The 13,422-nt window shown below is 47.4% G+C and overlaps 1 protein-coding gene across 1 annotated transcript in view; it reads left to right on the plus strand.

Annotated features, from left to right (window-relative positions):
- Positions 1-11,676, plus strand: part of KIF3A (kinesin family member 3A) — a gene marked incomplete at both ends in the record, with an annotated part of 45,279 nt that extends 33,603 nt beyond the window's left edge. The window contains 8 exons of the mRNA XM_080699358.1: positions 1,656-1,812; positions 2,574-2,754; positions 3,613-3,723; positions 7,301-7,426; positions 8,479-8,532; positions 8,718-8,786; positions 9,194-9,318; positions 11,628-11,676. Coding sequence (XP_080555484.1) covers positions 1,656-1,812; positions 2,574-2,754; positions 3,613-3,723; positions 7,301-7,426; positions 8,479-8,532; positions 8,718-8,786; positions 9,194-9,318; positions 11,628-11,676 — 872 coding nt within the window. The remainder of the gene's footprint in view (positions 1-1,655; positions 1,813-2,573; positions 2,755-3,612; positions 3,724-7,300; positions 7,427-8,478; positions 8,533-8,717; positions 8,787-9,193; positions 9,319-11,627) is intronic.
- Between the last annotated feature and the right edge of the window lie 1,746 nt (positions 11,677-13,422).

Consider the following 13,422-nt stretch of genomic DNA (forward strand, 5'->3'; position numbering starts at 1 on the left):
GAATGTGTGCTGGTAGGAAACCTCTCCTCGGGTTGGTGGAGGATGGAGGCGCGATGCTGTCACGAGTTCCTTTGTAGCAGGGAGGTGTAGAGCGGCCGGGCGTGGGTCCGGGCGAGCTCTGGCTCACTCTGTGTTTTGTGGCTTAGTTTTTGCTTTGCAGTGATGGCTCTGCAGAAACGAAAGCTAACACATTCTAAACTCGTGGGTTCTGTGTGTCACTTTCTCGTGAAGAGTTCATGAAGCCTCTGAGCGATTCTTCCTTTCTGGCTCCTAGAGGATTACATTCAGACCCACGGCACCGTCAGAGTGGCTTTTCGGTTCTTTTCCTTCTTAGCGCCCGGAAGGGCTGCCCTGGGTGGAGGCGGTTCTGACTGGTGAACCGTCTGGTCACTCTCCCCCAGCCTTCGGGAAGGGGCTCAGAAGGGCAGCGCTCAGCGGAGTCCCGGCCGGTCTACGCACGGTGTGATCGTTTCTGAAGCAGCATGGCCCAAGACATCGTATCACGGAGGTGAAGGGTCACGGCTCAGTTTCACAGCCACTCTACATGCTTTTTAAACATTTTCCGTATGAATTTCCTGAGTTTGAAATTCATCACTAAGGCTCCGTTGAGTGCCCACTAGGTAGTCTATAAAGCACCATTAGACAGGGTGATGAGCGCAGCTGGGCTCCGTGTTCCAGCTCTGTCCTCTGGCAGTGTTTCTCCTGTTGGGTACCAGGCACCGTGGACCGCAGTCGGGAGCTCCGGCTCCTGAGGCGGACTTGCTGGTGGGCCGCCCCACTCGACCACTCAGGGTCTGAGGACAGTGGCGGCAGCACAGCGGCCGCGAAGCACCCGGCTGGTCACTGTGCAGCTGTGTGTAATTAGTATAGGATGTCTTTCTTTAAAAGTGCTCTCTGACAAAATATTTTCTAGTAATTTGACTAAATATAAAATAAATTTAAAACTAAACAAATTACCTGACATTTCTGTCTATGAATTTTATACCTATATGTGACTTTGATTTATGCATTTACTTGTGATTTGGGGGAAGGTATTTTGAGAAGCCACTTAATTATGAGGAGACAGTAGCTGAAGAGCCCTTTGCTGTTTTAACCTGTGCGCACCCGGGGCCGCACGGCCTCGCCTCTCCTGGCTCTCCCCTGGGTCTCTCTCCCTGTGTTGCATCTGGTTTGTTTCTTTTACTTATTTTTGTTCTTAGATATTGTTGCTCAATTGAACAACGTTTGAATTGAAATATGAATTAAAAAGGTCTTCTAGGAACATACATGGAAAAGGAGACTGTGGTTCAGTTCCCTTTAGATGCTGATTTTATTTATTTATTTATTTATTTATTTATTTATTTATTTTGGTGGTACTGGGGGTGGAACCCAGGGGCTTTCTACCTCCAGGCTATACCTTCAGCCCTATTTTATACTTTATTTGGAAACAGGGTTCACTAAGTTGCCGAGAACCTCACTCAGTAGCTGAGGCTGGCCTTGAACCTGCGCGATCCTCCTGTCTCAGCCTCCCGAGCGCAGGGGCAAGTGTGCAAGGGTGTGCCATCACACCTGGCTGGTATTTTGTATTTTATTGGAGTCTGAGCGGTTCTGTACTGAAGCTAATTTATATGTTTGAAGCAATGATGCTTAGTGACTGTTAAAATTGAACATCTCAGGTAAAAAGAAAGTTTCTCCAGATAAGATGGTGGAGATGCAAGCCAGAATCGAGGAGGAGAGGAAGGCCCTGGAGACGAAGCTGGACATGGAGGAGGAAGAGAGGAACAAGGCGCGGGCCGAGCTGGAGAGGCGGGAAAAGGACCTTCTCAAAGCCCAGTGAGTACTGCTGGCTGCACGCGTAGTGCCGCCGGGTCTGGGGAGCCGCCTGCACACCCAGGACTTGGGAGGCCGAGGCAGGAGGATCGCAGCCTCAGCCACTTGTGTGGGCCTCTGCAACTCAGTGAGACCCTGACTCAAAATAAGAAGAAAAAATAGGGCTGGGGTGCAGCTCGGAGGTAGAGTGCCCCTGGGTCCCATCCCCAGTACCACACACATACACACACAAATTGTGATGGTTTGGGTAAGATATATGAGCAGGAAAATCGAAGTAATTAGTGTGGCTGTTTTTGAGTAGAAGGTTCCATATTTGTGGTATATTTCTAAAAATTAGATCTGTTTTGATTATTTAATCTCTGCAGGAGGGGAAAATATCGGTGAATATGAATTACAGATTAAAAAGTTGGAGCCAGGCAGTGGTGCACACCTATAATCCCAGCACTTGATGTCTGAGACAGGATGATCACAGGTTCGAGGACAGCCTCAGTGACTTAGCAAGGCCCTATGCAAAATAAAAGACACAAAGAAGGGGTGTGGCTAGGGGTTGCCCTCAGAAGTCTAATGCCCCTGGGTTCAGTTCCCTCCTCCCCTCCAAAATAGGTGAAATCATGGATTAGTACTATTCACTGTTGCTGTTTTATAGAGAGCTTACGTAATTATATTTGTTTTGAAATCTTATGCCCAATTTTTTATATTTTGGGAACTATTAGTGGGACAATGGGTGATGAGTGAATTTAGAGTGTTTTCATTTCCATCTACAGACAAGAGCATCAATCCTTGTTGGAAAAATTATCTGCTCTGGAGAAGAAGGTGATTGTTGGCGGTGTTGATCTGTTGGCCAAAGCTGAGGAACAAGAGAAGCTTCTGGAAGAATCTAACATGGAGCTGGAGGAAAGGAGGGAGAGAGCAGAGCAGCTCCGCAGAGAGCTCGAGGAAAAAGAGGTGCGTGGCTTCTGGTTAGGATACTTAAATTGTCCAGTGGACAGCGCAGTATCGTCCCGAAGTTACAGCAGGGCTCTTCAGAACTGGAGAAGGAACCCAGGGCCTCCACCCAGCACTGAGCCGCAGCCCCGGGCCTCTGCTTTTGTTTTGAGAGAGGTTCTTCTGAGTCACCCAGGCCTGCCTGGAAACTGTGCTCCTCCTGCCGGCGCCTCCTGAGAAGAGGGGATTGCAGGCGCAGGCTGCTGCGCTCACTTAAAGTAGACTTACGGGTTATTTTACGAAGTGTAGCAACCGTTAAGTGATTAAATGGTGGAGTAGGCGTCGCCGGCTGTGCACCTGCCAGCAGCGCAGGTCCTTGGGGGTCAGGTTCCGAGCACTCTCAGGCCTGAGGTGACGGCGCCGGCAGGACGAAGCTCGGGAGATTTTTGATGAAACTGACTCGTGCATCTGTATCCACCGACTTGAAGAGTGGAAGCAGGTCCCTGGGACATTCCAGGCGAAGCTGTCAGCTGGAGCCCACATCTGAAGGGGCTTGTCTCGAAGATCAGGAGCCCGCACGGCTGGGGTCACTGAGTATTCCAGAAACAACTGCCTGGCATTTACTCTGCAGACGCTCGCCTCGGGTGTACCACTAGGTGTGGACTCAGGTGAAGCCAAGGAAAGGGGTGGTGGCCTTTGCAGGAAGAGGAAGAGGGGTCCCGGCGATTATGTCACAGTGATACATTATTTGGGATATTGTTTGTTATTTAAGTTTGTTAGTTTTTAATAAACATAAACGTGGGGGCATAGTTTCCACTTTATCAAAAAATTAAATTTGGGGTTTAAAATCATTCTGAAGTTTACCATTTTTTATCATAGCAAGAACGCTTGGATATTGAAGAAAAATATACCAGTTTACAAGAGGAAGCGCAGGGAAAAACCAAGAAATTAAAGAAAGTTTGGACTATGCTGATGGCTGCAAAGTCAGAGGTTGGTTTCTTAGAAATTACCTACTAACGTAGCTCTGGATTTTTTTTTTTTTTTTTTTTTTTTTCCGGTACTGGGGATGGAACTCGAGCATTTTACCTCCACGCTACACCCTCACCCCTATTTTTTATTCTTTATTTTGAAACGGGGTCTCACTGAGTTGCAGAGGACCTCACTAAGTAGCTGAGGCTGTCCTTAAACCATGATCCTCCTGTCTCAGCCTCCCAAATGCTGGGATTACAAGTGTGCGCTACCCGGCTTGTTCTGAATTTTTTCTAAAATTCACTTGATTAAGATTGATTAAGAACTTATAAGTAATATTAATAAGCAGGAAAATTTTGTAAGTAAATAGAAATAGTAAGCAGAAATACTATATTATTTACTTATTTATTTATTTTGTGTTTGTGTATTACTGGAGATAGAACCTAGGGGCATTTTACCTCTGAGCTATACCTTAAGCCCTATTTTATTCTTTTTTTTTTTTTTTAATTGGTGCACTGTATTCATACATCATAGTGGGATACAAACTTTTGTAGACATACATGCACACATCGCCCAGTCAGCCCCCACCCGATCCCCACCCCATTCTCTCCCCATCCTTCCTTCCCATGCTTGGCTTAGTGGTTGACATCTAGTATTATAGCAATTTATCCAAAATTAAAAATGATAATTTCACATAACAGTTTCATTTGTCTGATACCAAGCTTTTGATGACTTAAAGATAACATTTCAATATTTCTTTTTGCTTTCTTTCTTACCAGAGAATATTTTTTTTTCTATTTTTTTAGGTGAAACTATCAGTATATTTATATATTTATTTTTCAGAAAAAAAATCTATCCTAATATGGAATATGAACTCTAGATACCCAAAACGATCTTGAAAAAGAACAAAGCTAGAAGATATATATTTTCTGATTTCAAACCATATAAAGCTACAATAATTGAAACAGTGTAGTACTGTTCTAAAGGCAGATATATAAACCATTGGAGTTAAATAAAAGCCTAGAGCTAAATTCTTCCCTATATTGTCAAGTTATTTTTGACAAGGTTTCCATGAACATTTGGTGGTGGAAATAATAATCTTTTAACTAAATATTGTTGAAAAATAATACTTACATGGAAAAGAATAAAATTGGACCCTTACCTAATCCCATATACAAATATTAACTCAAAATAGATAAAAGACCTAAATATAAATCTTAAGACTATAAACTTTTAGAAGAAAGTCTGGGTCATAAAACCTCACAACATTGAAATTGGCAGTGATTTCTTGGATATGATTTCAATGGCACAGGCAACAGAAGAGTATACAAACTCCCTAAAAAATAAAAAAATATTGTATATCCAAAGACAATGTAAACAGAGTTAAAAGTTACTAATAGAATGGGATAAAATATTTCCAAATGCTATATCTGAAGGTATATTAATATTCCAAATAGACATCCTAAAAATTAACAACAATAAAGGCAAACAATACAATTTAGAGATAGGTAAAAGACTAACATAAATAATGAAACTCCACGGATAACCAATCTTAGTTGTCTGTTGGATGGAAAATCTTGTTTCTCTGGTTCTGGTGTGTGTTACCTATTTCTTCTTTGTAGTTAATCTCTTTGAGTATTTTCTCTAGCGCTGGTTTTGAAGACATAAATTCCTTCAGTTTCTGTTTGTCATGGAAGCTTCTTATTTCCCCATCTAATTTGATAGAAAGTTTTGCTGGGTAGGAAATTTTTGGCTGGAAGTTGTTTTCTTTCAGAGTTTGGAATGTTACTCCAAGCCCTTCTGGCTCTCACGACTTGGTTTGGGAAGTCTGGAGTGATTCTAATTGGTTTGCCTCTGAATGTCACTTGGCCCTTTGTTTTTGTTGCCTTTAAGATTCTCTGCTTGGCTTCCACATTGGTCATTTTGACAATTATGTGGCGTGGGGATCCTCTTCTCCGATCCTGTCTAAAGGGAGTTCTATAAGTTTCCTGGACCTGTGTATCGACCTCTTGCTCTATGTTTGGAAAATTTTCTGCTATTACTTCCTTGAAGAGATTGTTGATCCCTTTGGTTTCACCTTCTTTTCTCTCCTCTATTCCAATTATTCTTAGGTTAGCTCTCTTAAAATGGGCCCATATTTCTTCAATGTCAGATTCCTGCTGTCGGATATTTTTTTCTAGATTAGAAACTATGCGTTCATTTTTGAAATGATCATCTTCTAAGAGCGAGATTCTGTTCTCCATGTGGTCTAATCGGTTGTTCGTGCTTTGAATTGAGGCCTTTACTTCATTAATTGCATCCTTTATCTCTTTTTGGCTCTCTCTGAATTCTTTTCGAAGCACCTCTATTATTTCTACAGTTATTTTCCTGATTTGATCTTCTAGAAATCTCTGATTTTCTGTTTTATCAGGTTCTGATGTTGTAGGGTTGTGCACATTCATTGCTCCAGTGTTACTCCTCTTTCCCATGATTTCGGAAGTTTGTGCCTTCTCAGGGTTCTTCCCTTGGGTCACTATGACTTCGCTTAAGGTGCTCTGGATCTCGAGTCTGTAGTATTTCTGACCCCACTACTCCTTTACTGGGTTGTATCACAGAGTCTCCAACCCAGGGAGTCGATAGAGGCTGCTTTAGACTATGGGGGGTGCCAGGTTGCACGTTCTCCTATGGTGTGATATCTCTGCCACCGCCACTCCCCCACTGGGTCAAGTCCCAGGGAGTACAGTACTGGGATTTCTCCTCTGTGGCCCGCAATTTGACTCACTGTTCTTGAGTACGTAGATGTAGCTGTACTGGACTCGGTGAATTCACTGCTGCTGCCGCTGGTGGCAATATGGTGCCGCTGCCACACCCTCGGCCGTGAGGCTGGTGTATTTTTTATTCTCTGTTTTTGAACTCCGCTCTGAGTCCCTGCAGCGTGTGCTGAGCTCAGCCACTGGGAGCTTTAGAAGCTCCCTGCGCCGAAAGATCCCGCCTGGCTGTTCCACAGCGGCTCACCTCGGCTTGCTGTAGCTGTCTGGTGAGTTCGCCGCTGCCGCCGGCAGTATGACACTGCTGCCGCGTCCTCGGGCGTGAGGCCGGTGTATCTCCTCTGTGGCTCTGAGCTCTGTTCTCAGTCCGCTTTCTCTCTGGAGCCTGGTGATTTTTTTGTTTCTCTGGTGATGGTGTTTTCTGGCTATGAAAGGCACTGATTTTGTGGTAATGGAGATTGGTTGTTAGCGGGGCTCTTAAGCCCCGCTTTTCTCGGTCGCCATCTTCCCGGAAGTACTATTTTATTCTTTTTATTTTGAAACAGAGTCTCACTAAGTTTCAGAGAGCCTCCCTAAGTAGCTGAGTCTGACTGTGAACCTGTGATCCTCTTGTCTCAGCCTCCCAAGTGCTGGGATGACAAATGTGTGCCACCACGCCCAGATCGATGTGTACAGTTTTAAAGAAATAAAAAATTTTGCCTTGATAAGTAATTTTTAATCTTAGCCATTAAGCTCAATTGTTTTTCCACCCTGAGCTAATAAGCTGAGGGAGCTGGGCAGGGCGTCCCTGTGTGAGGTGACTGTCGTGCCGTCAGGACCCGGCAGCTGACTGGCCGCGGGCTTTCTGGCAGATGGCGGACCTCCAGCAGGAGCACCAGCGGGAGATCGAGGGGCTCCTGGAGAACATCCGGCAGCTGAGCCGCGAGCTGCGCCTGCAGATGCTCATCATCGACAACTTCATCCCTCAGGACTACCAGGTGAGCCGGCCCGTGGGGGCCTAAGGTCGCCGGCGCGGGCGCCCATGCTTTAGCTCTGTCTGTACGCTGTTCTTGAGACACGTCACCAGGCATCCCTCTCCTCCAGGTAGGTGCTGCTTAGCGTTAGTAGTATTTTAAGATGGCTTTTATTGCCGAGCGTGGCGGCGCACGCTTGTAATCCCCGCATTTGGGAGGCAGAGACAGGAGGATTGCGCAGGTTCAAAGCCAGCCGCACTGGTTTAAGAGACCCTGTTTCCAAATTTTAAAAAATATATTTAAAAAAGATGGCTTTTATTTATTTTCTTTTTGTAGTACTTGGGGTGGAACCCAGGGGCATTCGCCTCTGAGCTACACCCCCAGCCCTATTTTGTATTCTTTATTTTGAACCTGGGTCTCACTGAGTTGCCGAGGGCCTCGCTAAGTAGCTGAGGCTGGCCGCGAACCGTGATCCTCCATCTCAGCCTCTCAGGGACTGTGCTCATCATACCTGGATCGCTCCAGTTTCAGTCTGTGTCCTGCTAAAGCGAGCACCTATGTAATATTTGAGAGTTAACTTTTTCACTTAACATTAAGAGTTCTAAGCTGGGAGTGATGGCGCAGGCCTTTATTTTCAGTACTTAGGCTGAGACAGGAGGATCACAGTTTCGAGACTAGCCTCAGCAACTTAGGAAGACCTTGTTTCAAAATAAAAATAAAAGGGCTGAATTTGTAGCTCAGAAGTAGAATCCCACCCCCAGTTTAATCCCTAGTACCATAAAAAGGAGTATGTATATATATATATATACATATATATATATATATTTTTTTTTGGTGGTGGTGGTGCTGAGGGTGGAACCCAGAGGCTTTCTACCCTCAGGCTACACTCCCAGACCTATTTCATACTTTATTTGGAAACAGGGTCTCACTAAGTTGCCGAGGCTGGCTCCGAACCTGTGCGAGCCTCCTGTCTCAGCCTCCCAAGCGCGGGAATTAGAAGCGTGCCCACCACGCCCGGCTCCAATATTTTTACTATTATTAAATATTAAGCATAAGCTGTTTTTGACTCTTTAAAGGAAATGATTGAGCATTACGTGCACTGGAATGAGGACATCGGAGAGTGGCAGCTGGTGAGTCCGCCTCGCGAGCTCGCGGAGGCGCGCGCTGGGCCGCGGCCGGCTCCGGGGAGGGTGTCCAGGGCGCGTAGCGAGGGCGGCACGGCCTCCGCGCCCAGGGCCCGGCTCACAGCGAAGCCTCCGTCCCTGGAAGAGCACTCATCGCGCTTTTCCTTTCTTCTCCCCCTTCCTCTTTTGAGAAATGTGTGGCCTATACCGGAAACAACATGAGGAAGCAGACCCCAGTGCCCGACAAGAAGGAGAAGGACGTAAGCGTGCCCTGGCTGCCACGTGGTCTCGCGGTCTCACAGGACGCCCCTCCCCGGCTCCCAGGGACCCTTGGTCCTGGTCGGCCCAGCCCGTGGCGAGAGTCTCGAAGGAGTTGCCTTCCTTTCCAAAGCCGCTCTCGCCCTGGGCCGACGAGAAGGGCGACCTGCCTTGGGGAAGACCGCAGGGTTTCTTTACGTCCGAGGACGTCTGTGGTGTGTCAGGGTTGGAATTCCCCGACCTTCGGTGAGGACGCTTCAGAGACGGGAGGTAGACGCTGTCTCCAGGCACCGGTTTGGTGTTGTCTTCTGATGCTCTGGGGCTCGGTGGTCATTCAGTATTTCTAATCTCCCCCAAGGCTGCCTTAACTCTTTCCTCTAACGTGCCTGTGCTCATTTCTGTCTTTTAGCCCTTTGAAGTAGACCTTTCCCACGTGTACCTCGCCTACACCGAGGAGAGTCTGCGCCAGTCTTTGATGAAATTAGAAAGGCCACGAACTTCAAAGGGGAAAGCGAGGCCGAAGACGGGAAGAAGGTAAGCGCTGTGCTGAGTCCCCGGGATGCCTGGCTGGAGTCACATGCAGGTGAAGGAAATCAATGAGTGCTCTGCTGGGTATTGAAAGTCAGGTTTCTCATGCGGTTACAATGGGAACGAGTGAAGCCTGGCTAAAGAAACTAGCCCTCCCGAGTAGTCGGGTTTATTTATTTACATTTATTTATTTATTTATTTATTTATTTGGTGGTACTGGGGGTGGAACCCAGAGGCTTTCTACCTCCGGGCTATACTCCCAGGCCTATTTTCTATTTTATTTGGAAACAGGGTCTCACTACGTTGCTGAGAGCCTCACTAAGTAGCTGAGGCTGGCTTTGAACCTGCACGATCCTCCTGTCTCAGCCTCCCAAGCGCGGGGATTACAGGCGTGCGCCACCACGCCCGGCTATAGGATCTATTTTTAATCCACTTTCATCTTTCCAAATGTATAATGAATCACCTCCTATCTTGCTTAATTTCTTAATTGTGTGTGTGTGTGTGTGTGTGTGTGTATAGAACCCAGGGGCATTCTACCTCTGAGCTACACTCCCAGCCCGATTTCTTTATTCTTCTTATTTGAAGCAGGGTCTCACTGAGTTGGGGAGGGTCTCACTCAGCAGCTGAGGCTGGCTTTGAACCTGCGCTCTGCCTGTCAGCCTCCCGTGCGGGGTCACAGGCTGCGCCCACGCCGGCCTTCGCGTAACCTCCTCAGTCTAGTTGCTCTGGGCAGTAGCCGACGGTCTTGCGGGGTTAGCCCCTCAAATGCTCCTCTCAGCTTGCTGGTGTGTGTCTGCTGCCCTCCGCGGCGGGTTAGGAGAGCCTGGCCGCGCTCCCTGCCCTCTGGGCTGGTTGATACTGGGTGGCGTGTGCCTCTTCAAGGGAGCCGGCTCCAGTGGCCCTGGGCTGGAGCTGATTCTGAACCTCCATCAGCACTGTCCAGCCTGTGTAAGTTGATTGCAAGACTCCAGGCGCCTGAAATTGGAGAAAGCAGCCCGTTCTCCTCTCTGCTGTGTTCACGTGCTTTCGGTCCACTTCCTAGAGTGAAGGCGGGCGGTTCATTTGTGTGTGTCGCACGGCCACGTAGGCACACCTAACACTTTTACATTTGGGCTAGTCGACTAGGGTTAGGGTTGGGGTTAGGAATCGGCCACATGTTTAAAACGTCCGGTGTATGCGTTTAGGTGCAGGGTTGAGAACCTTGCAGAAGCCACCAGAAGCCACGCGTGCAGCACTAGGGAGCGAAGCGGGCCAGTCCTCAGAAGCACTCGTTGTGTTAGCGGCGTCTCTCCTCCACCTCGGTGGAGATGTCCTCTAACTGTGCAGTTATTAGGGGGAATGAGCGCGGGCGGCTGGTAGAGGTTAGCGTCCCCGGGGTGGCCGCGGAGGGGCGGGCGGGCCCGCGGGCAGGGGCCGCGCTTCTGCGTCTGGGGGCTGTGGGAACAGGGCCCCTTGTTTCTGCACCTTCTCTTTTCTAAGGAGAAGCCAGAAATCCATGAGATTCTCAGTCTTTACTGTGCAGACATAAAACATAACTTGGAATGTTTAGATACAGCATCCATATGTTCATTTTAAAATATGCACTTTTGAAAAAAGTTTAACCCAGCTAGGCGTGGTGGCGCACACTCGTCACCCCAGTACTTGGGAGGCTGAGACAGGAGGATTGCAGGTTCGTGGCCAGCCTCAGCTGCTTAGTGAGACCCTGTTTCAAAATAAAAAATAAAAGTTAGCACCAGGGATATAGCTCGGAGGTAGAATCCTCTGGGTTCAAGCCTCAGTCCCACACACATAAAAGGAAATCTAACCTAACAAAAAGTAGGGGCCAGTGTCATGGGAGCCGAGCTCAGCATCTGCCCCAGAAGTCACGTCCTGTATTGTGAGTTCTGCGGAAGTTGTAGAAGCTATAAACTGGCAAATCCCACGGTTGGTTTATTGAGCTGTTACAGGACACGATATACCCAGTGTGGTCGTCTTCAGCGTAGTCCGTAGTCAATGCGATGTGTTGGGCCAGACTCAGGGAGCAGGTGGCCTAGGTCTCCTGCGTCCCCGCACGGCTGCCAGCCGGCGCGGGCCTGCGGAGCTCCGGTCAGCGAGCAGCCTGCCACTCGGCCACGGGCCTCCTCTGCTTCTGGGCATGACCATTTGCTCTGCGCCCGGGCACACGGGGAGGTGTGGATCACGTCCTGGTGGAGCAGGGCAAGCGGCCATCTCCAGACTCGGTCGCCACCCCACATTTCTACCATGTAATTCGAGCTATTTGTATTTCAGTGTTTTAGGAAAACATTCACCTTTTTTTCCCTCTCTTTTCCAAACAGAAAGCGTTCTACAAAGCCTGAGACTGTAATTGATTCTTTACTTCAGTAAACGTTAGACTTAAAGTCACAATAAAAATGACCGGTGTTCTAATGCCTGGACAAAATCTCCAAGACACTGAAGACTTCTGTGTACCTTCAAAGACTGGAAGCTGCCGATCTGGAGGGAACTGGAAACAGCTCCATCTCGAAGTTCGTGGAACGTACCGCGTGTCCGTCTGGTGGCTGTGGACGGCGTCGCGACCCTGCGGCCACCTGTGCGGGACGTGCGGGGCGCTTCGTCCTCTGGACTTGCAGTTTGGATGCACAGGAATCTGCTAGCTATTTACTCGACTACTGTATGTTTAGATAATTGCAAGTTCACAATAGGAAAAACTGTGAATGTCCTGCGTGAGGACTGCTCCGCCTGAGGGTCTGGGCCTCATCTAAGAAAGGACTCCACCTAGCGCCAACCCAGTGACCTGCTCGCAGACATTCTGATTTTCATTCTGATTGTATTTAACTAGGAGATGACTGATTTTACTGATAATTCAGCAGGTAGTCTTGGCAGTATACATTTTAAAGACCAGGAGTTGAAATGTGTTTCATCTGGGCCTCTCCCGACCTTTGACTGCCACTTTGAGTTCACACTAGAGACGGTGGTTGTTGTTGTTGCTGTTGTTGTTGTTGTTGTTGTTGTTGTTGTTGTTTGGCTTTTGTTCTCTTGAAACACTGAATTGTACCTAAGTAAACAGGAGCCACAGTTGTAGAAAATCAAGAAAGTGAACATTGACCCCTTATCTGCATGTCTGTATGTTTTTAAAACGCTGTGAAGTGTGACTCTGGCACTTTCCTCATGGGGTCTTCAACTTTGATAAAGTTCCCTGCGTCTCCCAGTTGAAAAAGCCTCTGTTCCGGAAGGTGCCGCTGAGCGAGAAAAGGGTTTTAACCTTTGAGGCACCTTATTTTTTGTCATCTTTTATAAAAAGAAACTCTCCTTTCCTAAATTTCTTCTGTTGGTTAATCCAGTTAGACCATATTCCTCTCAGAATAAAAATTAAGTTCATTTCATAGTAAAATAAGTTGTCATAGGTAGTTCTTCTGTTGGCTTCTTAGAAGATTTTTGTATTTTGCCAGTTTGCTATTCCTAAACCACTTAGTTTTGTCTTCTGTGAGTTTTAAAATTCTATTATCCACCCTGGACCACATTGGTTACAAAGGTGTTAAGACTTCACAGTCGGGGTCTATGGAGTCAGCATTGCGTCAACACGCGGCTTTAGGGTTAGTTTGTAGTCACAGAGTTGTGTACAGGGGGGTAAGCGAGGGAGACGGGTGACTGGGGGAGCGGCCCGGCCGGTGGGGGCGTCTTGGGGTCGCTGGCTGCGGCCCTGCGGGGGCCTCGCGCCCCTTGAGCAGAGGGCGTCTCGGAAGGGCTGTTGTGAGCCGGCATCTGTTGAGATGCACATTTCGCTTGGTCATTACAGGAATCCCAATTCTGCAGGTAGATAGACAAAAACAGTGCTCTGTTAAAACAGTCTGTTTCTAGCCTTTAGTGTTTCATAGTTCATTTACTAGGAAAGGAATAGCTTTTGAATTCAGCTTTAAAACGCTGGAGGAATTTTAGCCAGTATGTTAGATTAGTTTTTTCTAACCCACCCTGCCATCGTAACAAAAAGAAATCCATAAAAAACCAAAATGTTGAGAAATTCTCAAAGCCGCCTGCTTTCGCAATTTTTTAAGAAAGGATTTCTGGCCAGGTGTGGAGGCACATGCCTGCAATCCCACCACTTGGGAGGCTGAGACGGAAGGTCGCAGGTTT

Source organism: Muscardinus avellanarius, assembly GCF_963383645.1.
Source record: "Muscardinus avellanarius genome assembly, chromosome: 7".
Taxonomy (NCBI): domain Eukaryota; kingdom Metazoa; phylum Chordata; class Mammalia; order Rodentia; family Gliridae; genus Muscardinus; species Muscardinus avellanarius.